General features: G+C 42.2%; 1 protein-coding gene across 1 annotated transcript; it reads left to right on the forward strand.

Moving 5' to 3' along the window:
* Positions 1-10,102: 10,102 nt before the first annotated feature.
* Positions 10,103-24,854, forward strand: tnnc1 (troponin C1, slow skeletal and cardiac type). Its single transcript, NM_001004776.1, is given in 7 exon segments — positions 10,103-10,147; positions 19,494-19,524; positions 20,269-20,415; positions 20,774-20,888; positions 22,582-22,718; positions 23,582-24,285; positions 24,619-24,854. Coding segments are annotated over 6 exon segments (486 nt in total). The 5' UTR covers positions 10,103-10,123; the 3' UTR covers positions 23,614-24,285; positions 24,619-24,854.
* The last annotated feature ends 276 nt before the right edge of the window (positions 24,855-25,130 follow it).

Consider the following 25,130-nt stretch of genomic DNA (forward strand, 5'->3'; position numbering starts at 1 on the left):
TTCAGGGAAATTGCGGCGCCGCTTATGCCATCCCACCGGCGATTTACATTTTTGCCGGTGGGATGGCATTTCAGGGAGATTAGTCGCCCGCGACAAGGGAGATTTGTCGTGGGCGACTAATCCCCCGTGTGCCAGAGCCCTTTAGCTACCAAGAAATGCCCTCCCCTTTAAACAAAACAGGGATTGTTTGTCCATATATTGCAATATATTCAAGCTGGCCTACTATGTCAAGTCATTCCTGGTCTGGCCAGTCCTACACTCACTTTCATTTGTTACATTCTTCGTTAAGAATTCTACTACCTTTATTATGACTTCCATAAGTCTCTATCATTGTGAATTAATTGGGCCAGACTGCATGTACTTTGTGGGGAACCACTGGAGAGTCCTGCATGGTGATCACAGCACTGCTTGTGTGTGCCCACTATTTTGGAATCCACAACAGAAGCACATAGATGCATTCATTATTACATAGATCTTGTATTTGGCTACTAGTGTGCCTGTCTGACAATGTGCCATAAAGCACCACTCCCCTCACTAAGGGGCAAATAGTTTTTCTGCACATGGACCTTATTGCCTTTATGTCACAGATTATATTCTATTGTATATTTATTGAAAGATAACTATTTAAATGGGGATGTGTAAAGTTCTAAATCTCAAGATTTGGTTGAAGCTGTATGGAGAGGTGAGACTGTATATGTATATCTATGTATGTAGGCGAGCCCAGAAGGACCTCATGAACTCTCTGCTAAAATAATATAGAAATACAAGCCTACTCACTTCTACTGTCAATAGCAGGGACACCTTGTTCCCAGTTGGGTTAGTATAGAGCTTTAGGGTGGTTGGGGGGGGAGACACTTGTTTTTATTGAAATTGATGTGCTTACTCCACACAATCTTTGTTTTATTCTGTTTAAAAGGTAAATAAAAGTTGACCAGCTTTGATCCTGGAAAGGGTTTGGGTGTTGGTGGGTGGGGGAATAATATAACGTGTGACAAGTATCTCCAAACTGGAATGTAGTGCTGAAATCATCATTGTTTGTATGGTATGGATCCATAAGGGTCGGTGTCCAGCTCACAGACCATTTCATCATTCAGCCCCTCCCTCACCTTGTTCCATGTTAAAGTGAGGGATTATGGGATGTCTTTGTGCTTTTTAGAGAACCTGTGTGGCTCCATGTCCATTTACAGCAGTGATCCTCAGCCAGTGGCTCAGGGGCAACATGTTGCTCACCAACCCCTTGGATGTTGGTCTCAGTGCCCCCAAACCAGGTAGTAATTTAGAATTCCTGACTTGGGGGCAAGTTTCGGTTGAATAAAAACAAGATTTACTACCAAATAAAGCCCCCTGTAAGCTGATACTGTGCATAGAGGCCCCTAATAGCCAATCTTAGCCATTATTTGGCTCCTCCATGAACTTTTATGGTGCTTGTGTTGCTCTCCAAGTCTTTTTACATTTGAATGTGGCTCACGAGTAAGAAAGGTTGGGGATCCCTGACTTTCAGCATGCAGAAGGACTGTTCTTAGTTCAGCAAATAGTATAAGGGGATGATTGTGGGCAGGGTTAGCCCCCACATTGCGCTATGGGAAAGGGAATTGCAATTGAGGTGGGCATGAGATGTTATCCCAACCTTCAGAAGACATGGAGACACAATGGGCAGTACATAGATTCTCTAGGAGGGACTTCAACTCCCAGAATCCATCATGGCATGAAACAAGATGAGGGAAGGGTAGAATAATGCTGCCAATTTAAAGGGGGTGGAGGCAGCTGGGAGATTAGTCAGGCAGATCATGGTTTCCTTGAGCTGAGAAAATGTATGTCTAGAAACATTAAAAAACACCATATACCTGTATTTCCAGCAGACAGCACTCCAACTCATTTCAGCACCCAGGTGCAAAGTAACAGGACTATTTGGAAACAAAGAAAACACCAGCAACACTGAGAATTCAACTTTCTCTATGTATTACGGGTACGGGTACATGTACTGGCTTAATGGTCTTGTCACTATTGGGTCATTACTCATGGCCTGTAGAATACAGGTATGGGACCTGTTATGCACAAGGCTTGGGACCCAGGGATCTTTCTGTAACTTGGATCTCCTTACCTTAAAGTGATACTGACACCTATTAAACCCGTTTTTATTTTTTACACCTGCCATTGTGTTTATGTTATGAGCTTCTAAACTGTTATTTTAAAAAAATCCAGTTTGGTCACATTACTATTAGGAGCAGATCAACTACTACTCCACAAGGCAGCCATGTTTGCTCTTCTGCACTGCCATGTAAACGCCTCCATCAAAAAAAATCACCCAATCACATTGCCTGCTTTTAGGGGGCTCTCCTCCCTTCTGTTACACACACACATAGAAATAAACTTTGCTCTTGCTGTCCGTTGTCTGCTTCAAAAGGACTCTTCCCCTCCGCATTACACGTACAGAGAATTAACAGAAACCATCAATCAGAGTAAAGCTGAAGTAACCGTTCTCCAAGCTTGTATTGTGGTTGGAATCGGACCTCAACTGTGAAAGATTGATGGCGTCTGCTAATTCTCTGTGCGTGTAATGCGGATGGGGAGAGTCCTTTTGAAGCAGGCTAAGGACTGCAAGAATGTGAGAGAAAGGGGAAAGAGAACCATAAAAAGCTGCAAAATAAACTCACAAACAGCGAGAGAACACATCCACAGGTAAATGCTGCAGGCTCACAAGCATTGGGAAGGGAGGTCACATGGTCATGTTTAGTTACGCTGCTTAAAGTAATGTTGGGATCCTCCCAGTTTTTTGACGTCAGCTACTCCACTTCTGACAGACGGCTTCAGAAGCTACAGTCGGCTTGCCAGACAGTCGGGGCCAGCTATCTTTAACAGGATTTACTTAGAAAAACAAAACTTTCAGGAAAAAATGGTCAGCATGGCCTATAGGTATGTTTGGATGTAGAATCATATTTTGAAAAGTACTTTTTTGCTGTCAGTATCACTTTAAGTCTACTTAAAAAATTCATTTAAATGTTAAATAAACCCAATAGGATTGTTTTGCCCCCAATAAGGATTCATTCCATCTTACTTGGGATCAAGTACAAGGTACTGTTTTATTACAGAGAAAAAGCACATACAAAGGATACATATGTTTATATGGCAGACTTCTAATTGCAATCAACTTGAGGAGCTTCACTTTATATTTGGCATTGGTAAACAGATATAATCCCATTAAATAGCAGACACTTAAGGGCATGGACACACACGGGTTGATTTATTTGTTAGGGCTCTGGCACACGGGGAAATTAGTCGCCCGCGACAAAACTCCATGTTCGCGGGCGACTAATCTCCCTGAGTTGCCATGACCCGCCATCCCACCGCGAACATGTAAGTCGCCGGCGGGATGGCACATGTGCCGAAATCGCGCCGCCGCGTGTGCCATCCCGCCGGCGTCTTACATGTTCGCCGGTGGGATGGCGGGTCATGGCAACTCGGGGAGATTAGTCGCCCGTGACAAGGGAGATTTGTCGCGGGCGACTAATCTCCCCGTGTGCCAGAGCCCTTAGGGCTGCTGCTTTTTGTTGAACATGTACACAGGCAGGACCTGTTATTATTATATATTTGTTATTACAGCTGGAAGGTTGAACACTGCACTAGCTAAAGAGAAAAAGAGATTGAGACCAAAGCGTTCAGATACATACACACACACACATATATATTATTGTTCTCTTTCTTTCTGTTTAATAAGGCTCTGGAAGATATTCATGGTCACCTTCCTGCAATAAGAAGTACCTCTCACTTTTGTAATAAAAGGGACAAATTAAGGTACAGGTCTAATAGCCTATAGCGACCATCTTATTGTTTTCTAGGGGGTACAGCACCTGGGCGGTACAGACAATCAGCCACGGGCACCCTGTGCCATGCCTTCCAAGAAGTTCTTGTCTGTTCCTATGCTCAGGAGACTTCTCTCACATGGGCTTGAGCCTTTATTTCATGTGCTAAATCACCTTTTTGCACTATGAGTGGATTTATGCATTTCTTTATGTTATAGAACGGTTGTGCTTCATTTTTATGGTTTTGGAATTATTTGCTCCTCTTCTACCTCTTTCCAGCTTTTGAGGGGGGGGGTCACTGACCCTGGTAACAAAAAAAAAAAACACTTCTCTCTGAGGCTACATCTTTATTGTTACCTTTTGTTACAGTATGGGACCTGTTATCTAGAATGCTTGGCACTTGGCGTTTTCTAGATAGTGAATCATACATAATTTGGATCTTCATACTTTAAAGGAAAACTAAAGCCTAACTAAAGGGCTGAAATGCTGTACATTTTGTTTTGGGCTTCTGTCTCTACCAGCATAAGGCAACCACAGCCCTTTAGCAGGGAAGATCTGTGCCCCCCAAGATGCCCCAGTAGCCCCCCATCTTCTTTTCTGCTGATTCCCTGCACATGTTCTGTGCTGCTGACAATATACTGTATATATAGAATATAAATGTCACAATATAAGGCTGATTAGTAATAATACAGCTAATTATTACATGACAGCTCAGCAAACCAGTGCAATTAGTATCAGAATTTAATAATCAGCCCTGTAGCATCGGTCTATATTGCAGGTCAACCTCATTTTCTGCTTGATAATTTGCGACAACCCCTAAGCTGAGCTTCTCAACAGCTGCCCAGAGCTCACTGAGCATGTGCAGTGTCAGACACTTTCCAAGATGGGGAGCTCCTGTGACAAGTTTGAGGTCCTGGTTCTTGCTGCTATTAAGATTCTGAATCTTTAGGCTGGTGCACTAAATTCAGTATATAAAATATGGCATTTTTAACCATATTCATTTTTTAGTTCTCCCTTAACTCTACTAAAAAAATAATTTAAACATTAATTAAAACCAGGATTAAGGATTAATTATATTCACCTTGGGATCAAGTGCAAGGTACTGTTTTATAATTACAGAGACAAGGGAATCATTTAACCATTAAATAAACCCAATAGGGCTGTTCTGCCCCCAATAAGGGGTAATTATATCTTAGTTGGGATCAAGTACAGGTACTGTTTTATTATTACAGAGAAAAGGGAATCATTTAACCATTAAATAAACCCAATAGGGCTGTTCTGCCCCCAATAAGGGGTAATTATATCTTAGTTGGGATCAAGTACAGGTACTGTTTTATTATTACAGAGAAAAGGGAATCATTTAACCATTAAATAAACCCAATAGGGCTGTTCTGCCCCCAATAAGGGGTAATTATATCTTAGTTGGGATCAAGTACCGGTACTGTTTTATTATTACAGAGAAAAGGGAATCATTTAACCATTAAATAAACCCAATAGGGCTGTTCTGCCCCCAATAAGGGGTAATTATATCTTAGTTGGGATCAAGTACAGGTACTGTTTTATTATTACAGAGAAAAGGGAATCATTTAACCATTAAATAAACCCAATAGGGCTGTTCTGCCCCCAATAAGGGGTAATTATATCTTAGTTGGGATCAAGTACAGGTACTGTTTTATTATTACAGAGAAAAGGGAATAATTTAACCATTAAATAAACCCAATAGGGCTGTTCTGCCCCAATAAGGGGTAATTATATCTTAGTTGGGATCAAGTACCGGTACTGTTTTATTATTACAGAGAAGAAGGTAATCATTTTCAAAAAATTGAAATTATCTGATTAACATGCAGTCTATTGGAGATAGCCAATAGACTGATTCAGAGCTTTCCAGAAAAACAGATCCCATACCTGTACTTATCTTTCTACCCAGGCCCTCATCTCTTCATCTTCCAGTCTCTGTGTAAACCACTGCCTGGTTGTTAGGTAAAATTGGACCCTAGCAACTGGAAAGCTGCTGCTCAAAATGCTAAATAATTAAAATGAAGACCAATTGCAAGTTATTCCTTTAGTTATATGTACCAGTATACTACAAAGTGTATCTGCTTGCACAGTGACAGGGAGAGCATTTGACCTGCTCAGAGGCTCATCTGTTTGGTGGGAGCAGGTGGCGTGCTAACTTATCCCCCTGACAAAGCCGCCCAGGGCTGGCATGCTGAGCCGTATTGTCATCTCACTTAACCTTTCAGTTGACATTGATCCCAATATAGATTTTGGCCCTCCTCATGCCTTGCTGTTCAAGAAGGCGTCGGTAAAGAAATGACCATGGGACCCTTTGTAAATAGTGCCTTAAACTCTGTAGAGATGTAATAGTGTTCCTACTCTTCACCCCTTACTCTTACATTCTGATAAATAGGGAGACTGAATGAGATTTTCTTTTGTATCCCAGTCCAGGTCTGATCCCTGAACTCCAAACTGAGCTTTTCTTGTAAATGAAAGGGCCGGTAACACCAGCAATGAATGTAATAGGTTTTATATCTCTCTCATGGATAGAAAAAACAGTTTTCTTTGAAGTTGCTGTCTCGGTTTTTATTGCAGTGTGTTTGCAATTGGCTCCGCTGTGTTCAGCCTCAATGTATATGTTGCCTTAGCTGAGGCCTGCCTGGGTAGTTTTGTGCAGTGCAGCTCTATATAAGGACTGTACAGTACAATTCAATACAGATACCATGCATTATATTACAAACATTAGAATTGGGGGCTAAGTTAATGAGTAAATGCATTGTCTGCTGGTTATGGATCTTTGATGAACTTGGCTTTTGTTTTGCCAGGAGCAATATGGATTCATAAGTAATAGAGATAAGATGTAAATAAATGTGTCTGGCAAGTCAATGTAGTGCAAGACTTGCCTGAACAGCATATAACTACACAGATATTAATATTTATGGAGACACTAAATGTTCCGGCCTTATGTCAGGCCTCTCTGTAGAATGCTTGGATACAATTAATGGCTTTTGGTTCTTTTAGCACAGACAATATAAAGATCAAGTCCAAGCAAGTACATTGTGCCTGCCTTTTGTAGCTCATAGTTTTCTGCTCTTTAATGCCCATGGTTATTTTATGTTCCGGACTCAGTTTAACTGCTGTTCTGATTCCTACATTTCCAATATCCACCTGTGCACTACTCTCATACTACCCCAACCTGCACCAGCTTATGACTACTGACCCATTCCTGCTCTGATATTCTTCTGCCTACCTTGACCGTGGCTTGACTTTGGTACTTACTATAACCTGTCTGGGAAAAGCCATACCTGGGGCTATTCAATGACTGGCTTATGCCCTCTGTGACCTTGGCATTTATGCATTACTAAATAACAAACATTCTACCTGAGTGTGAATTAGCCTAGGGCAACATAAACATGCCCCCACAAATAGTTGTATTTTTAAAAAGTTATTAAAAAGTAATGGGCTGCAAATGTTCCTCTTGACTGTGCAGGCAATCTAATAGCAGTGGGATAATAGCCTCTGGGAAGGGACTGTGGCTGTGGGATAGCAGGTATAGTAGGGAGAGATGGTGCCTATAGTAGCAGTGGGATAATAGCCTCTGGGAAGGGACTGTGGCTGTGGGATAGCAGGTATAGTAGGGAGAGATGGTGCCTATAGTAGCAGTGGGGGGATAATAGCCTCTGGGAAGGGACTGTGGCTGTGGGATAGCAGGTATAGTAGGGAGAGATTGTGCCTATAGTAGCAGTGGGGGGATAATAGCCTCTGGGAAGGGACTGTGGCTGTGGGATAGCAGGTATAGTAGGGAGAGATGGTGCCTATAGTAGCAGTGGGGGGATAATAGCCTCTGGGAAGGGACTGTAGCTGTGGGATAGCAGGTATAGTAGGGAGAGATGGTGCCTATAGTAGCAGTGGGATAATAGCCTAATAACAAACATTCTACCTGAGTGTGAATTAGCCTAGGGCAACATAAACATGCCCCCACAAATAGTTGTATTTTTAAAAAGTTATTAAAAAGTAATGGGCTGCAAATGTTCCTCTTGACTGTGCAGGCAATCTAATAGCAGTGGGATAATAGCCTCTGGGAAGGGACTGTGGCTGTGGGATAGCAGGTATAGTAGGGAGAGATGGTGCCTATAGTAGCAGTGGGGGGGATAATAGCCTCTGGGAAGGGACTGTAGCTGTGGGATAGCAGGTATAGTAGGGAGAGATGGTGCCTATAGTAGCAGTGGGATAATAGCCTCTGGGAAGGGACTGTGGCTGTGGGATAGCAGGTATAGTAGGGAGAGATGGTGCCTATAGTAGCAGTGGGGGGGATAATAGCCTCTGGGAAGGTACTGTGGCTGTGGGATAGCAGGTATAGTAGGGAGAGATGGTGCCTATAGTAGCAGTGGGGGGGATAATAGCCTCTGGGAAGGTACTGTGGCTGTGGGATAGCAGGTATAGTAGGGAGAGATGGTGCCTATAGTAGCAGTGGGGGGATAATAGCCTCTGGGAAGGGACTGGGGCCGTGGGATAGCAGGTATAGTAGGGAGAGATGGTGCCTATAGTAGCAGTGGGGGGGATAATAGCCTCTGGGAAGGTACTGTGGCTGTGGGATAGCAGGTATAGTAGGGAGAGATGGTGCCTATAGTAGCAGTGGGGGGGATAATAGCCTCTGGGAAGGTACTGTGGCTGTGGGATAGCAGGTATAGTAGGGAGAGATGGTGCCTATAGTAGCAGTGGGGGGGATAATAGCCTCTGGGAAGGGACTGGGGCCGTGGGATAGCAGGTATAGTAGGGAGAGATGGTGCCTATAGTAGCAGTGGGGGGATAATAGCCTCTGGGAAGGGACTGGGGCTGTGGGATAGCAGGTATAGTAGGGAGAGATGGTGCCTATAGTAGCAGTGGGGGGATAATAGCCTCTGGGAAGGGACTGTGGCTGTGGGATAGCAGGTATAGTAGGGAGAGATGGTGCCTATAGTAGCAGTGGGATAATAGCCTCTGGGAAGGGAATGTGGCTGTGGGATAACAGGTATAGTAGGGAGAGATGGTGCCTATAGTAGCAGTGGGATAATAGCCTCTGGGAAGGGACTGTGGCTGTGGGATAGCAGGTATAGTAGGGAGAGATGGTGCCTATAGTAGCAGTGGGGGATAATAGCCTCTGGGAAGGGACTGTGGCTGTGGGATAGCAGGTATAGTAGGAAGAGATGGTGCCTATAGCAGCAGTGGGGATAATAGCCTCTGGGAAGGGACTGGGGCTGTGGGATAGCAGGTATAGTAGGAAGAGATGGTGCCTATAGCAGCAGTGGGGATAATAGCCTCTGGGAAGGGACTGGGGCTGTGGGATAGCAGGTATAGTAGGGAGAGATGGTGCCTATAGTAGCAGTGGGGATAATAGTCTCTGGGAAGGGACTGGGGCTGTGGGATAGCAGGTATAGTAGGGAGAGGTGGTGCCTATAGTATTATCCTATAGTTTTCACACAATTTAATATATTCATTTTACTTTAGTTTTTGTTTTTCTTCCCTAGAACTTTAAGCCTATAGTATAGGACAGTGTCAGTCACAACACACAAAATCTTGTCACTGCTCCCTTTAGCAAGCTATGGGAAACATGCTGGCGGTGACCAGTAGCCTCGGCTCAGAGACACTTGCTTTAGCACCTGTCAGTAGTAGCAGTGTTTCTGTAGGCGAAAACATATGGCATTCCCTCTAAACTCTGAGAATGAATTCCAGCATTTTGTTTGTTTTGACACATTTAGAACTCTTTAAAGAACTCTTTTCAGTCGTGCAGTGAATTTATCTTTTAGCCAAGACGGGGGGTGAGGATGCAGCACAGACAGCTGGTACCAGGAACAGCATGAAATGTTATATATATGAAATAAAGGAAAAATATCCTATAGAAAAGGGTTTTTGCTCTCTGTTTTGTGAAAAGCAGCAGGGAGGGTGCAGGTCGGACAGCTCCTATGTATCTGACAGTTATTTCAGAATATAGAAATAAATGGACAGCATACAGTACAAAAGAATAAAATGGTTTTGAAGTGATGATATTTCCCTTATTGAATATGTTAGTACCAACCTGTGGCCTCCATCTCTGAAAAAGGAAATCTTTGGCCACACAGCTCCTGCTGGGTATATAAATAAATGCACTTGAAACCATGAGGTGGGCTCTTTTGTCTTCCCAAGGGGATGTCCTGGAAAGTGTCCATTGATAGGGGAAGGCTGACGTGTGGCTCAGGAGGAGCAAACAGTGCCGGGGGGGGGGGGGGGGGGGGGTATATAAACTGAGCCATCAGCTGTCACCAGTGTTGCACAATTGGCTCCTGGGCTCCTGACCAGCATCACTCACAATGGATGATATTTACAAAGCAGCGGTATGTGCTCAACTTTCTGCATTCTCTTTAACCTACTCCTTACAGCTGAAAGCTCGCTCATCAGCCCGTCTCCTGGGGCTCCTTCTGGGTTGGTGCTGATGCAGGGGTTGCAATATAGATCGGCATTTGTATACAACTTGTTCAGTTCCCTTGGTTTTAGGAAGGGTGAGATTCCTGTAAATATTAATATACTAAGTACACTGTGCACTGACCATATTGTTACAGGAATTACCTTTAACAATGAATTATGACTGCTCATATGGTCAAAGCACAATAACTTTAAAGGATTCTATCACCTTGTTATTATACTTTGTAGAGCTCCTTCAGCTGCATTACTGGGGATGTTCATTTACAAATGGGATTCAGATCCCAAATCAGATTCTGCTGCTGTTTGACTGCTGTCTATGGGAAATATTGTCAGTTGCTGCATATATTCATGTAAAATGGAAATGTACAGTATAACTATGAACATTTAAAATGTATTCTCTTAAACAGTGCTTAATGATGATACTTGTGTCACATGACTGGCTGAAACATGTATGTTATAATAATGTCCCCCAGAACTTCATGACCTGTATAATCTGTATGGTCATGGATCTCCTAGGTGTCTTTTAATATCCTGATAGTTTACAATTAGGGGTAAATCATTTTCTGTATAAACTTACACATTATCTGCAGTAACACAGGGAAGACATCTCTGAAATAGAAACTGTAAATGCCTTATTTTAATCAGATGAATAGAGATTTATGACAGGTTTAATTGTGTGCTAGATAATGAATAATATAGCATATGTAACATAGCATCATCTAGGGATTTGTGCAGGTCTGTAGGGCTCAGTAAGGACCTATACAACATCCCGCAGGGTACTGGTACTGGCCTAAACGCACAGGGGGCCAATGAAACTGTAGCAGCATCATTTTCCCATATAGCTGCATTCTGCATATTAATGGTCGGAGGATATTGAAATACCAAATGTCATTAATAGGGATGCACTGAATCTACTATTTTGGGACTTGGCTAAACCCTGAATCCTTCATGAAATTTTCAGCCGAATCCCGAACCAAATCCTAATTTCCATAGTCAAATGAGGCTAGGGATGGGACAAAGAGAACCGTGCTCACAGAGTGTGCCTAAAAACTTCATCTTTATGTGATGAAAAGTCACATGATATTAAGGATTTGAATTTGGCAAATGGATTTGGCCAAATCTGAATTGTGCTGAAAAACTCCAAATTTTGGTGGAATCCCGGACCGAATCCTCGATTCAGTGCATCCCTAGAGCTCATTACCAGGGGCAGGCTCAGACTGGCAATCTGTAGATTCTGGGAAATGCCAGAGGGGCTGCTGTAAGGTGCCATAGACAGTCACTATTTATTGGGCTGGTGGGGGCTGTTTGGGCTTCTGTGTACTTGAAATGCCAGTGCCTATTTTGTATCCCATTCCAGACCTGAACAGGAGTGTGAAAAATCATAGCCAGGCATAGTCTACAATGGGCCAGTATGAAATAATATACAGCATGTTTCATCATGTATAGAACCCTCTTGCAGAGTTGGTACCATGTAATGCCCCTAATGCAATGTTGAGTTTGAAGGGGAGTGTACAGTGTCCTACTATTGGAGATATCAGGAGATTTAGATGGAAGTACAGGTACTTTGCAGTAATTATATTACAGAGAATGAGCCACATTGCACTCACACTCACTGTCCTTCACTTCTCCTTGTCCTGCATATACCAGCTGCATGCACAGCACTCCAACGCCCCCCTGACCCACACATACACACTGACTTTATGGTGGGGCTATACAAACTCTACAGGGATAATGGGCATTTTGCCTGTCTATCTGTATATTCATTTGTTTGTTTAAATACTGCCCCTCCATCTACCAGAGCATCCATATATCTCTGTCTTTCTGTCCGTCTTTTCAAGGGTAAGATTTATTGAAAATATCTATTTGGGCTTAAGCTGACTGTACACTTATTAACGTACTTTCTGGCATGGTCACCAAATGAGCATATCTGTCTGTCTGATTTGGTCACTTACATGCCAGGCCAAATTGGGCTGATCTGATTGGCTGCACCAATGCACTAATTTGCCCTAAATTGCCTTGAATTTTCTAACCTGCCCACTATATATATGATCTTGGGGCTGCTGCCAGCTGAGGCCAATGCCGCCCCTCTCTCTCATTCCATGCTTACAATTCTAGCAGCAGAGTGGGTCTAGTGGGGCTGCATTGGTATGCAGTGCTATTACACTCTCTGCACTGGCAGAGCTGAATTTTCATTTTAAAACATGAAAATTCTGTTTTTAAAGTTACCAGAGGTGGCTTTTTGCCACCACTAGTAACTGGCTGCTTCCTGCCACCTAAGGCAAGGTTCTGACCCAGACCAATGAGCTGGTATCCTAGATGCCAGTCAGAGTAAGGTTTGGGGTGTCTTACTAACTATAACAAATACAAAAATGCTTTCATGTGTCAGCAAATTGTTATAGGCTAAAGAGAGTCGTTACCAAATGTTGGATATCAAAGTGGGGGCTTGAACTCCCCCCAAAGATCAAAAAGCCAGTGGCTTAACAGATAACCATAGTCTGAAATAGCCTATGGTTGCCGCCTGGCTAGTGTTTACCTGATTAGCTAGCAAATATCAGGCTTAAATGATAAAGAAAGGTTAATATATTGGGCTGTACCAATATGTTAGGTACCATCTAGTGTGTTAAAGGAACAGTAACACCAAAAAATGAAAGTGTATAAAAGTAACTAAAATATAATGTGCTGCTGCCCTGCACTGGTAAAAGTTGTGTGTTTACTTCAGAAAGTCTACTATAATTTATATAAATAAGCTGCTATGTAGCCATGGAGGCAGCCATTCAAAGGAGAAAAGGCACAGGCACATAGCAGATAACAAATAAAACACTATTGTATTCTACAGAACTTATCTGTTATCTGCTATGTAACCTGTGCCTTTTCTCCTTTTTTCCAGCTTGAATGGCTGCCCCCGTGGCTACACAGCAGCTTATTATATAAATTATAGTAGTGTTACTGTAGCAAACACACCAGTTTTACCAGTGCAGGGCAACAGTGCATTATATTTTTATTACTTGAAAGCCCTTTCATTTTTTGGTGTTACTGTTCCTTTAAATCACTAAGGACCAGTGCTTCTGTTTAATAAAAATTGCACCAGGGATCTTACTTTCTGAGCCCCCACATATCTATCTTTGTGGTATTTCCCAAGGCTCCCTTGCGGTTTTTTTAGGCTTTCATGTCCGCACTTTAGTAAAAATTAATTATTTTCCAGAAAAGATGCTTAGTGAGTAAAGATGGCCATACATAGGCCAATTTTAGCTGCCACTATCGGTCCTTTAGATCGTTTTGGCATTTTATCTGCCTGTGTATGGGCACGAACGACGGGCCTCCCGACTGACACCTGGCCTGAAATCAGGCAGATCTTGATTGGGTAGGTTTGATTTTTGATGCGGTCAGATTGTTGATGTGGTCTCCGAACCGATGACAATAAGATTGTTTGGCCTGGCCGAATTACCCATAGGTGGGCATATCGGGAAAAGATCCGCTTGCTTGGTGATCTCGCCAAACAATCGGATCTTACAATGTATGGTCACCTTAAGATCCCCACACATGGGAAAAAAGTTAAAAATTTAGTACAATGGGGGTGACACATTGTCACTAGTGTATTAACCTTTCTTTGTCCTTTAATGAGCAGATAATCAGCGGAAAAGAAAACTGGGGCAGCACTAACAGAGTGGCCCCTTCCTATGTGCAGATAATTACTTGTCAAGCCAGAGAGCAGACAAATCCTCCTGCTATTAATACAAGACATGCTGAACAATAGCCATGCAAAGCCACTTGTATTATCCACAAACAGCTGTTCTGGCCCAAAGACGTCAGCCATTTGTCCTGACAAACTGCCCGGCACACAGGAGGCAAATCCCAGAAGTTATTTGGGTCCTGTGCAATTCCAAAAATGAAAACGACTCAGGCTACAAAAAGGGTAGGCTAAAAAAAGAGCCATTGTTCAGGCTGCGCCCGCCATGTCCCGAATTCTTCTAATTCGGAAGAGCCTTAAAAGGACATTAATGTAGACAAATTTATTTTGTAAAATTCATGGTTGAGTTTTTAAAAGGCATTGCAAGTACAGGCTAGCCAGTGATGGGGAAGATCTATAATCCCTTTTTTAATTTTGGCTGGTAGAATGAAGGATAAACTACACAAAGCATTAGGGACTTTCCAATAACTCTCTGCCTTACAGACCCTGAGCTGGTGAGGCAGAAACTGACAGCTCTAGTTTCCTAGGCAACAGCAGTTCCAGCCAGCTAGGCACCCCATTCAGCAAGTTACCCTAAACTTGTGCAAACGACTTCCCCTTATATAGTCTGTTATATTTATATGTGACATTAACCTTATTGCCTGCAAGAATGGGACAGATGTATTAATATGCTTTCTAGCACCAAATAACAACAAATGATGCTGGGAGTTGTAGCTAAAGTATAGCTAAAAGGTTATCCCTTAAGACTAGTATAAAAATACTGTGTAAAATTCAGTTTATGTTTCAAAGTTCCGCTCTCTGTTAATGCTATAATGTGCCCAACCCATAAGAACCGTCCAAAACTGGGCAGTGGCCTTTATGCTATGATTCTACTGCTGTTGTTCTACTACAACTCCCAGCATCCCCTGAAGAATAATAATAATGACTATTGTAGATCAGCAACAGCTGCAAAGCCACAGGTTTGAGATCTAAGAGGGTGATGCATGGCACTTTTTTGTGCACTGAGTTTCCGAGCAATGTAATAAGCCCCTCTTGTACAAATAACTCCACACCTTCATGCCTACATAAGGCAATGCATGAGCTCAGCTAAATTTGGTGTTCGGTTCAGACTTGAATGACAATACCAATAATGGAGGCAGAGATAAGCGTGCAGCGGAGATAAAAGGGCCTAAGGTTAAATGCCACTGTCACTGTGTAAATGGGAACAATTGGATACTTTATCTTTCTCTCCCTGCGCCTGTATCTTCACTTTATAAATAGCCTGCAAGGGACATGGATTGGGTTACTCCAAGCATACAAAAGCAGCACCAGGCAAATGTCTCCCAGCCCCATACAGTGCCCACCAAGCCCATAGCTATGCCGCTGCCCGGCCAAAACAATAAAAGAGCAGCTGTTTTGTTTTTCTCGCTTACAGACAGGATTTGTTTGTGTTTCACAAGCTAGGAAATAGCACTGGTTGGCTGAGCAGTAGTGATATTCCTTTGCTCATGGCTTTCCTGGCTCTCAAGTTTGGTTTTATAACAAAATAGTTAATTTTTCCATGTAGAAACAATTGAGGGTGTGGCTATAACCTAGCAGCCTCTTATGGTGGGGCTGGAGTAGGCCTTTGGCTCTATGACTGGCAGCTGCCACATCGTTTACCTCAGCTTTGTCACATTTATATAGTACAAATCTAAAGTACAAATTGCATTTCAAATTAAAGGACAAGGAAACTACAGTCACTGTGGGGTGACAATTTGTTTGGCAACCCCCAGTGACTAATTGCTTAGCTCCAGTGTCGGACTGGGATGCTAGGGGCCCACCAGAAAACCTTAGACCGTGGACCCACTCTTCAAACTATTTTTCATCCCCTTCTCACTCAACCTCTATAGTTTTTTATATTTTTAGTCGATTTGTTCCCATAGAGAAATAGAAAATGACCATGAATTAGGCCAAATGGTTAGAAGCAGGAGGGCCCACAGACACCTGGGCCCACCAGGAGTTTTCCTGGTATCCCTGTGGGCCAGTCCGACACTGCTTAGCTCTTGGCCTGGGCTAATGCTTATTTTCTGTGAAAAAGGCACTAGGCTAGGGTAGTTTTCTGCAAGAAATCCTCTGCCATTATCCCCTACATAACCAGGCATATCCTATACTACTGCACTAACTTTTCCAGCCACGTCTGAGCATATAACATGCCAAGAGACACAAGGGATACCTGGTTAGGCGGCCAGCCCTACTGAAAACTGCTGTCTTGCACTAGTGAATTGGGAACACATGACACATGGTGTTTTGTGGGCATACACTATTATTAAAAAAAAGTGCTGCATTGTGGGAAAAACACACGGTAATTGCGCCAATATTTTGCTTTGTGTGCCTTTAATATTCATTATGGAAGATGCAATAGCCAAGCAAGCAAGATGGCAACTCTCACTCCTTACTGCTACACAGAAGCAATTTTCCATTCATACTCAAAGCTGTGCCCTCACAACTGTCAGTGTTTATGTAACATAACTAGTGATAAGCGGATTTTTCCACCAGGCATGGATTTGCAGCAAAATTCTGCGTTTCCCATTGGCAAATTTTTCTGTGAAACTGCGGTGAATTGATCTTAATGAGTTTTGAATTGAAAAAAATGTTGCTTGCTAGGCGTGAGAAAAAACACCCATTGACAATGTATTTATAGTGAGATAAAAGAGGCGTGTGGGAAAAAAAAGTTGCCCAAGTAAACAGGGTATATTATATGCTACAATACGTGTGTGGGGGTTTAATTCTCTGATTATTGTTTGAGTTTCTGGTCCACATTTAAGGGATACCCTTATAGCACCTTGCTTGGCCTAGTTCCATACGCAGACATTTTACATTGTCACTGAGTAAAAATACCCAGAATTCTGGCTGACGGTTACAGTTTCCCTTTAGCATCCAGGCCACTGGTGAAGTAAATAAAAGCCTCACCAACAGATAATGTATATGCTAATAAGGAAATTGGCATATACATATAAATAATGCTGTCTTAAGGGAAAAGATGTAAAAGGGAACTTTTACATCTTTTCACTTGAGCCACCATTTTGTGATGGGCTGTGTGCTCCCTCAGAAATAATGCTGCAACAGGAAAGAAGTGTGGGAGTAAAAGACAGAACTTTGTTCATTATTTGGCTGATGTGACCTAACACATATTTGTATATGTAATGGCCCCCCATCCCCTGGCCAGTAATGGGAGCTGCCACCCCTTCTACTTCTTTACCCCACACCACCTTTTGTCACTAATAGTACTGGCCAGGGGATGGGGGGTCAGGTAGGGCTGGGGTTATGATGCAAAAAAATGGGCGGGTTTGTGATGCAAGGCAGGGCGGGGAGGAGCAGTGACCTAAGGAGCTAAGGATCCAGCTGATAGTTAAGAATATATTTCGAGCTGGGTAAGGGGGAGAGTAAAATCAGAGAGTACAGGACTGACCTTCAAATGGGAATTGGGAGAGGGCTAAGGTGGAACAAGTGACAACCCTACTTGAGAACAGCCGTACTGTACTGTACCTATATCAGATTATCTGTTAGGACGGTGCAAACTGGGATCCAATAAGATTGCACAACGGACTGTCTTGCACTAAAGGTGGCCACACACGTGGCGATTTTCAATCTTTCATGCGACCATCGGTCGCACAAAAGATCGTTCAATCCGCCACTAACGTTCAGGGCTGAAACAGGCAGATAAGGAGGTAGAAACAATAGGATTCCTACCTCCTTCTGCCGATTCAGCCCTGAATGCAGATTTTGCTCGGGTGCCTTCTATGGCGCCCGATCAAAATCTTTTAACCCGCCCGATCGGTGAGTCGGCCTCCTGCGATATCGGTCGACTCGCCGACTTGCCATACACGCACCGAATATCGTACGAAACAAGGTTTCGTATGATATTATTGGTGTGTGTATGGCCAGCTTTAGAGTGCACTTATGGTGGATTGGGTGTCCAACCATATTAGTGCATTTGTGGCTGTACAATTACAGGAGATAATAGTTGTATGACAATTGAAATATATGAGCAACTGTCCCTTTTTCTCTCTTTTATTTTATATTATAAAATATATTATAAAGGGGCAGTATGCCCCCTTGTTAAAAATGAGTTTGGGGTGATGGCATACATGGAGATTAGTTGCCTGTGGTAAATTTACTACTACTACTACTAATAATAATAACTAATCTCCTGAAAATACTTTCCTACTTACAGTAATGTTAATGGCCAGTAGACAAACATATGCAATGCAACTTCAGGCTACTACGTGAAGGACAGTATGTTTTCCCAAACATTTTGAGGCTATTCTACCACAGTAGAATGGATTTAACGTAGGCTACTATTGTCCATGTGTGCTGTCATTTATACAAGAGCAGATTTACCAGGGGCGATCTTTACATGAACCATAGCCCTTACTGACCGGGGCTAGTGCTGAACATACGTTTTATCTGTTGTATTAAAAGGGTGAGGAAAGGTGAATTGGTAAAGGGGTTGTCATGAGTGGACCCTGTGCTAGAAAAAACAAACTCTCATTGAATGCAATTGGTCTCATGGAGGGGGCTAACATATTGAGGAATCTATACATTATTTAATGCCATGGTTTTGATCATTTCTTGCACAATGCAGAGCAAACAGTGAAAACAACATTTCATTTCCAAACTTGCAAAACCACAGTGGGTATTTTACAATCCTTCTTCACAAACAGTTATTTCCTTTCCTGAGACAATGCATTGCAATTTGCTGGATCATTCTGGAATCAGCCCATTACATTATGTGAAATCTGTCTGCGACTCTCAGCATGACTGTGTTGGTTGCAGCTGCAAAAAAACCCCCATAGATACTGACAGATAAAATGTATGAAAAAAAAAAGAATAAAAACTATTTGTAAAACAAATTTAGGAAATATCCTCTACAGTGTAAGGGAGTGACAGACGGGGAGATTAGTCACCCTGCGACAAATCTTCGTTGCCACAGGAGACTAATTTCCCCACAATGCCATCCTACCGGCAAGAATGTAAATCGCCGGTGGGATGGAATACGCATTGCTGCAATTTTCAGAAGTCGCCCGAAGTTTCCTCTCAAGGCAACTTCGGGCGACTTCTGGAAATCGCAGTGACACGTATGCCATCCCACCAGCAATTTACATTCTTGCCGGTAGGATGGCATTGTGGGGAAATTAGTTGCCTGCGGCAACGAAGATTTGTTGCGGGGCGACTAATCTCCCTGTCTGTCACCTCCCTAAGAGATTTTTATAATCACTATTATACTATATAACTATATATAAATATGCACAGTCAACCTCTTTTATGTAAACCTTAGGTGAACACAGACGTTTTTTTATTTAAATAAATGCTCCTCATTACTATGGGGGTCGAAGCCTGGAGGTAGTAGAAATGGAGGTACTAAGGGTAAACACAAAACAAAGTTCTTTAGTATAAAAATGAACATGGGAGTCCCATTTAATTTGCTAATGTTGAACAAAGGCATATATAAGTGTACACAACCAACACCAAGTTTTCTCATATACAGAGGCATGTACTTGGATGCTCAGTAACAGAACATACACTGATTATATATTCTTTCTCTTTAGGTTGAACAACTTACAGAAGAGCAAAAAAATGGTAAGTAATGAAACCTTCAGATAACAGCTTCCATTGCCATTCTTTTTGCCCATATAACATTTGTCTTTAGCTGGCAGTGCCCTAGGCATCCCGGCTGACTACCTCTCTGCCCCCACACGTGGACGAGCACATGCATGCACGGTGACACGAGAGGGGTGGGAGCATGTGTATGCAAGGGACAGTAACGGGGACAGGGTTACCTAAATTTATATAACCCCCCCCTTCAAAATCCATCTGCATTAGTTGTATGGAATAATGAAGAGATAAATATATTAAGGATGCACCAAAGCCACTATTTTAGGAACCATCCAAACTGAGTACAATCATTTATTGATCAGCCAAGGTGACACACAGGCCAATGAGCTGGAACTTCAGACAAGACAGACGGAACCAATAGCCAAAATCTGCATCTTTGCACTAATTGCTAAATAACATTGACCCAGACTGCTCAGTATAGCAAGAACTAAGTGTGGAGAGTAGCATATGCCTGATATATGTATATATATATATATACATACTGTATATATATATATTGACCTACAATGGCAAGGGAATGAGTAGAAAATAGAATAAGGCTTGGAATCAGGCAGGGCCCATTACCAGGCGCAATGGCCAGTCCAAGGGCAACGTAAGACCAGGGATTGTCAACTGTTTTTTTTACATAGGGGCTTTGTCAATTGAAGTATGAAGGAAACTCACTGCGTATGAGGGTAACAATGGTTCTCTGTTTGCCTGGCTTTATAGAGTTCAGGGCAGCTTTCGACATTTTCGTGCAAGACGCTGAAGATGGCTGCATTAGCACCAAGGAACTGGGGAAGGTCATGAGGATGCTGGGGCAGAACCCCACCCCTGAGGAGTTACAGGAAATGATCGATGAAGTGGATGAAGATGGTTTGTTTTTATATTATGTTCTTTATGAAAATTACAAGTTGGCCGATTTCTCAATTTTCAGGTTTGCGTTTTTTAAAAAAATTCCAAATGGTTTTAAAAATCGTGATCAAACTTGATTGAGTTTTAAATTATCACAATGAACTCAAATCGGAAAAACTTAATCCCAAACGAAAATAGCATAGTTCCATTCATTTGCATTGACTGTTTTAAAAATCTTAAAAAATGAAATTGCCTAAATGTTTAAAATAAACCTCTGATTGACTTGCACAGAAGCTCAATGGGTTTTATTGGCCAAATTTGTACCCTATTGACCTTATCTTTTTTGTGCAGTTATTCATGTAAATATTTCTACCTTCAGGGAGTGGCACGGTAGATTTTGATGAGTTCTTGGTCATGATGGTCCGGTGTATGAAAGACGACAGCAAAGGAAAATCAGAAGAAGAATTATCAGACCTTTTCCGAATGTTTGACAAGTAGGTAAACGTGAAGCACTGCATTTTGTACCTCAGATTGAAACAGATATAAAAGCATGACTGTGAAATGGGCAGATATATTGTATAATTAACTTTACTACCATCAGAAATTCAGTTAACCCTTTGGGTCAGAACAATGTTTATATACCCCTGTTATATACTTACAGGAAACTAATAAGGTTTTAACTTGAAGTATTTCCTCATGTAAATAGGCAATGGTGTGAGTGCATATATGCCAGAACAAAGAATTCCTTCTGTGTCCATTAGACATATGTAGAGGCATTTTTCAAAGATAAATGACTGCACTGACTTGTGGTCAAAAATAGAAGGTGCTTTCATCCCTATGGAATGTTTGATCCAAGGCACACAATGCAACTGGGCCACTTGCACAAAATGGCATTAGCCCAGGGTACACTAGGACAGGGGGGCCATACTCCTACATGATGGACCCCTCACTATATAATTACTCTTATTTATTTTCTTTATTTTTCTAAGGGCAGGGCCCAGGCCATATTTCATTTGAACGAAAAGCACCTTCATGCCAGGTAGAATTCATTTTAGTAAATGCCCATAGGTTCAATTAAAAATATTTATATTAACTTTACTACTTTATTAAGGATTAGTTTTTCTCTGGAACACAAACCTATTAAAATGGGAGATGGGAGCTTTCTAGATAGCAGTTGCTGGATTAGAGACCCCATACATTTACTGAATACCGTATATACTCGAGTATAAGCCGATCCGAATATAAGCCGAGGTACCTAATTTTACCTAAGAAAACTGGAAAAACGTATTAACTCGAGTATAAGCCTAGGGTGGGAAATGCAGCAGCTACTGCTAAGTTTCAATAATCCCAATAAAAACCAGTAAATTACATAAATTGAGGCATCAGTGGGGTATATGTTTTTAAATATTTATTTAAAAGAAAAACCGTAAACTAGCTCTGTAAGTGGAGAAGAGGGTCAACAAAAACAATATGAGTACTACCCTATGCTCATTGCGCATTGGCAAACTGGCAGCAGACCCGGTCCCGGAGGACACTTAAGGGGGAATAAGTATTGCGTGGGCCAGGGCACTGGATATCTGGTTACGGGTGGCCTAATTTGCACACAAAGGAGAGAGGGTGCTAGTCTAGGGGGACCCATGGCACCTGACTCGAGTATACGCCGAGGGTGACTTTTTCAGCACATTTTGGGTGCTGAAAAACTAGGCTTATACTCGAGTATATACAGTAAGTACTGGTACTGAAAAGAACTTTGGATGCCTGGACCCAGCAGTAGCTTAAAGTGGCCCTGCAATGCAGCAATTTACACTCTTATAAATACAAAGGAATGGTTGTTATTCATGCTTCCAATATTGTAGCTATTGTATTCTTCAGCAATGATCATACTGATCAGCAAGGCAGGCCCTTTGCCACAAAGAAGACATCAACCTAAAGTGTTTAAAAACAAAATGGTGATCAAAATACTCTTTTGGACAGTGTCCTTATACATATGAGTTGGAGCTACATTTTTGGGGTGGCATTACACTACTACACTAGTTGTATTCTTTGTAGCAGTGAGTTGATTGCCCAATTTTATATATGGAATTTCTTTATATAAGGGAATTGATATATACAGGGACTATATATTGTATTATTTATTATACATTTACTTTAGGACATGCTGACGGTAGAGGAATTTTTTTGTTGCAGAAATGCAGATGGCTACATTGACCTGGATGAGCTGAAAATGATGCTTGAAGCTACCGGAGAGACAATCACAGAAGATGACATTGAGGAACTCATGCGAGATGGGGATAAAAATAATGACGGCAGGATTGATTACGACGGTAGGTATATGGGATCTATGGATCATAATATACATACACAGTGCTACTGACAGGCACCTTTGCGATAATTTACAGCTAAAGCTATTATGGACATTCTATTAAAGGCCCCAAAATAACACATAGCACATGCCCAGCACCAGGTGCCTGCCATAAAGTGTTACTTTTAAAAGTGTAGCAATGTCCAGCAGCAGGTGACTGCCATAAAACACAGAATTGCCAGATGGTTGGTGGGAACATGAAACCTGTCAAGGTTATGACATCCCAAGGAGCCCTCTTCTTTACATTGCATTCCCTTTCCTGTGCCATTATTGAAGCAAGGCCACAATTAGAAACTTCCTTTACACTACCCCAGCCCTAAGAATACAATCCCATTAGTGTTGATCATTACTTTCAGGGCCTGGGGGATTCTGGGGCCTGGTATTGTTGTATCCACCTGTCCTGTTTCCAAAAGGATCTCATACTGGAGTTGCTGTGATTAAGGAGAGTTGATTTCTTCTAAACTGAATTTATTAATCCAGTTTTTTTAATCCCGAACCCTTTATTTACCCATATCACTTAACCCTGGCATTGTAAAATGGATAATTAATGCTACAGTCTCCTTCTTCTTTGTCCCCTATATATGGGGACATTGGTTCCCCAAAGGTGCCCAGGCCTTATTGCTATGGAATCCCTGTATTTACAGCCCTGTTACTGCAACACTTATTTCATAGACTGGGAAGGTATCCTATATACATGGAATATAGTGAATCATAAGGCAATCTGTGCCCACACTTGACTGAGACAGCCAAAGTCCCAGAGGCTATTGCTAGGCTAAAGATTATGCCTAATCATGATGTTCTAATCCAATCCATTTTATTTTACAGAGTTTCTGGAATTCATGAAGGGAGTTGAATAAATGTGAGACATTAACTTCTACCAGAGCCATGCCCCACCTCCATTGAATTTGTGATTTTGGAATAAAAGTACCTCACCCATATGAACAAATATAACAAATGTACAGAATACAACAGGGGTGTTGTCCCCTACAGCTGTTATTAAACTACAACTTTCAGCATCCCCTCAGCAGGTTAAACATTCCTGGTGCACGTATACAGACTGATAATAGCCTCACTTGGAACTTATTCGCTAATACGTCAGATCTTCAGCCCTTAAGTGCCCTTCAATGTGCATCCTTAGTGAGCCACCAGGGTGGATACTTGCCTCTCCAGCTGATGCCGGCTGATAGCTCACATTGTCTTTAGTACTGAAGTTGTAGTTGAGCAACATCTGATGGGCCACTGGTTTAACAACACATGGGAGGGACTTACTACAAAATAGTAGGGGCTTATGCGCATAACTGGGCATGACAAAATGTGGGTGTGGCCTTGGGTGTTTGGGGAGTAGTCATATCTCCTTCATATTTTCAGTGAGTGCATTTTACACAGCAGACAGCCTTGGATTCAGGCATAATTATAATTTCAGAACAAACTGGGTGTTCATAGAAAGCCTTGCTAATGGCATAAATCCGTTCATGGCTGAAGAGTTCAGAAGTACAGAGCACTAAATGGAAATGTCAAGGTGCGCCACACAAGTGCCTTCAAGCCTTTAGGGCTCTGGCACACGGGGAGATTAGTCGCCCGCGACAAATCTCCCTGTTCGCGTGCGACTAATCTCCCCGAGTTGCCATCAGTTGCCATCCCACCGGCGAAAATGTAAGTCGCCGGTGGGATGGCACACGCAGCGGCGCGATTTCGGCAAATCGACAAAAATGCATCGCAAGGCAACTTCGGCGATTTGCCAAAATCGCCTGCGCAGCATGTACCATCCCACCGGCGACTTACATGTTCGCTGGTGGGATGGTAGTTCGGGGAGATTAGTCGCCCGTGACAAGGGAGATTTGTTGCGGGACGGCTAATCTCCCCGTGTGCCAGAGCCCTTAAGCTATTTTTTAATATTTTCCTAGAACTTCTTGACATTTAGTGCCTAAATAACCCAGCCCATGGCATAAATATATTTGCTTTGCGTCTGTTTGCTATTAATTGTAATAAAAACCATGTCAGTCTGTACAAATACGCAGAACGACTCCTTCAGTGGCATCAAATGCTGTTACACTGTGTCCTTGAATTTGCTAATAAACTTGTCTGAAAGATCTGTGCACAAAAGCCTCTGATTATGAAACATCTGATTATTTGTGAAAGGCAACTATCACTTTTGTTTTTCCCCTGATTATTTCAGGGCACTTTTCTATTAGTGCTATTATTGTAAATATGGCCCTGCCTTTAATGGGGTTTAACTCCAGTTCCACATGGAGCTGATTTCTTGGCCTGCGAAAAAAAATGGCAGATATTGGCTTTAAAATATGAACTCACACTTTGCTTATATCCGCCACGTCATCCCGACTTACAACCTGGTCACGTAATGCTGTATGTGAGT

The sequence above is a fragment of the Xenopus tropicalis genome, chromosome 4, assembly GCF_000004195.4.
Source record: "Xenopus tropicalis strain Nigerian chromosome 4, UCB_Xtro_10.0, whole genome shotgun sequence".
Classification (NCBI taxonomy): domain Eukaryota; kingdom Metazoa; phylum Chordata; class Amphibia; order Anura; family Pipidae; genus Xenopus; species Xenopus tropicalis.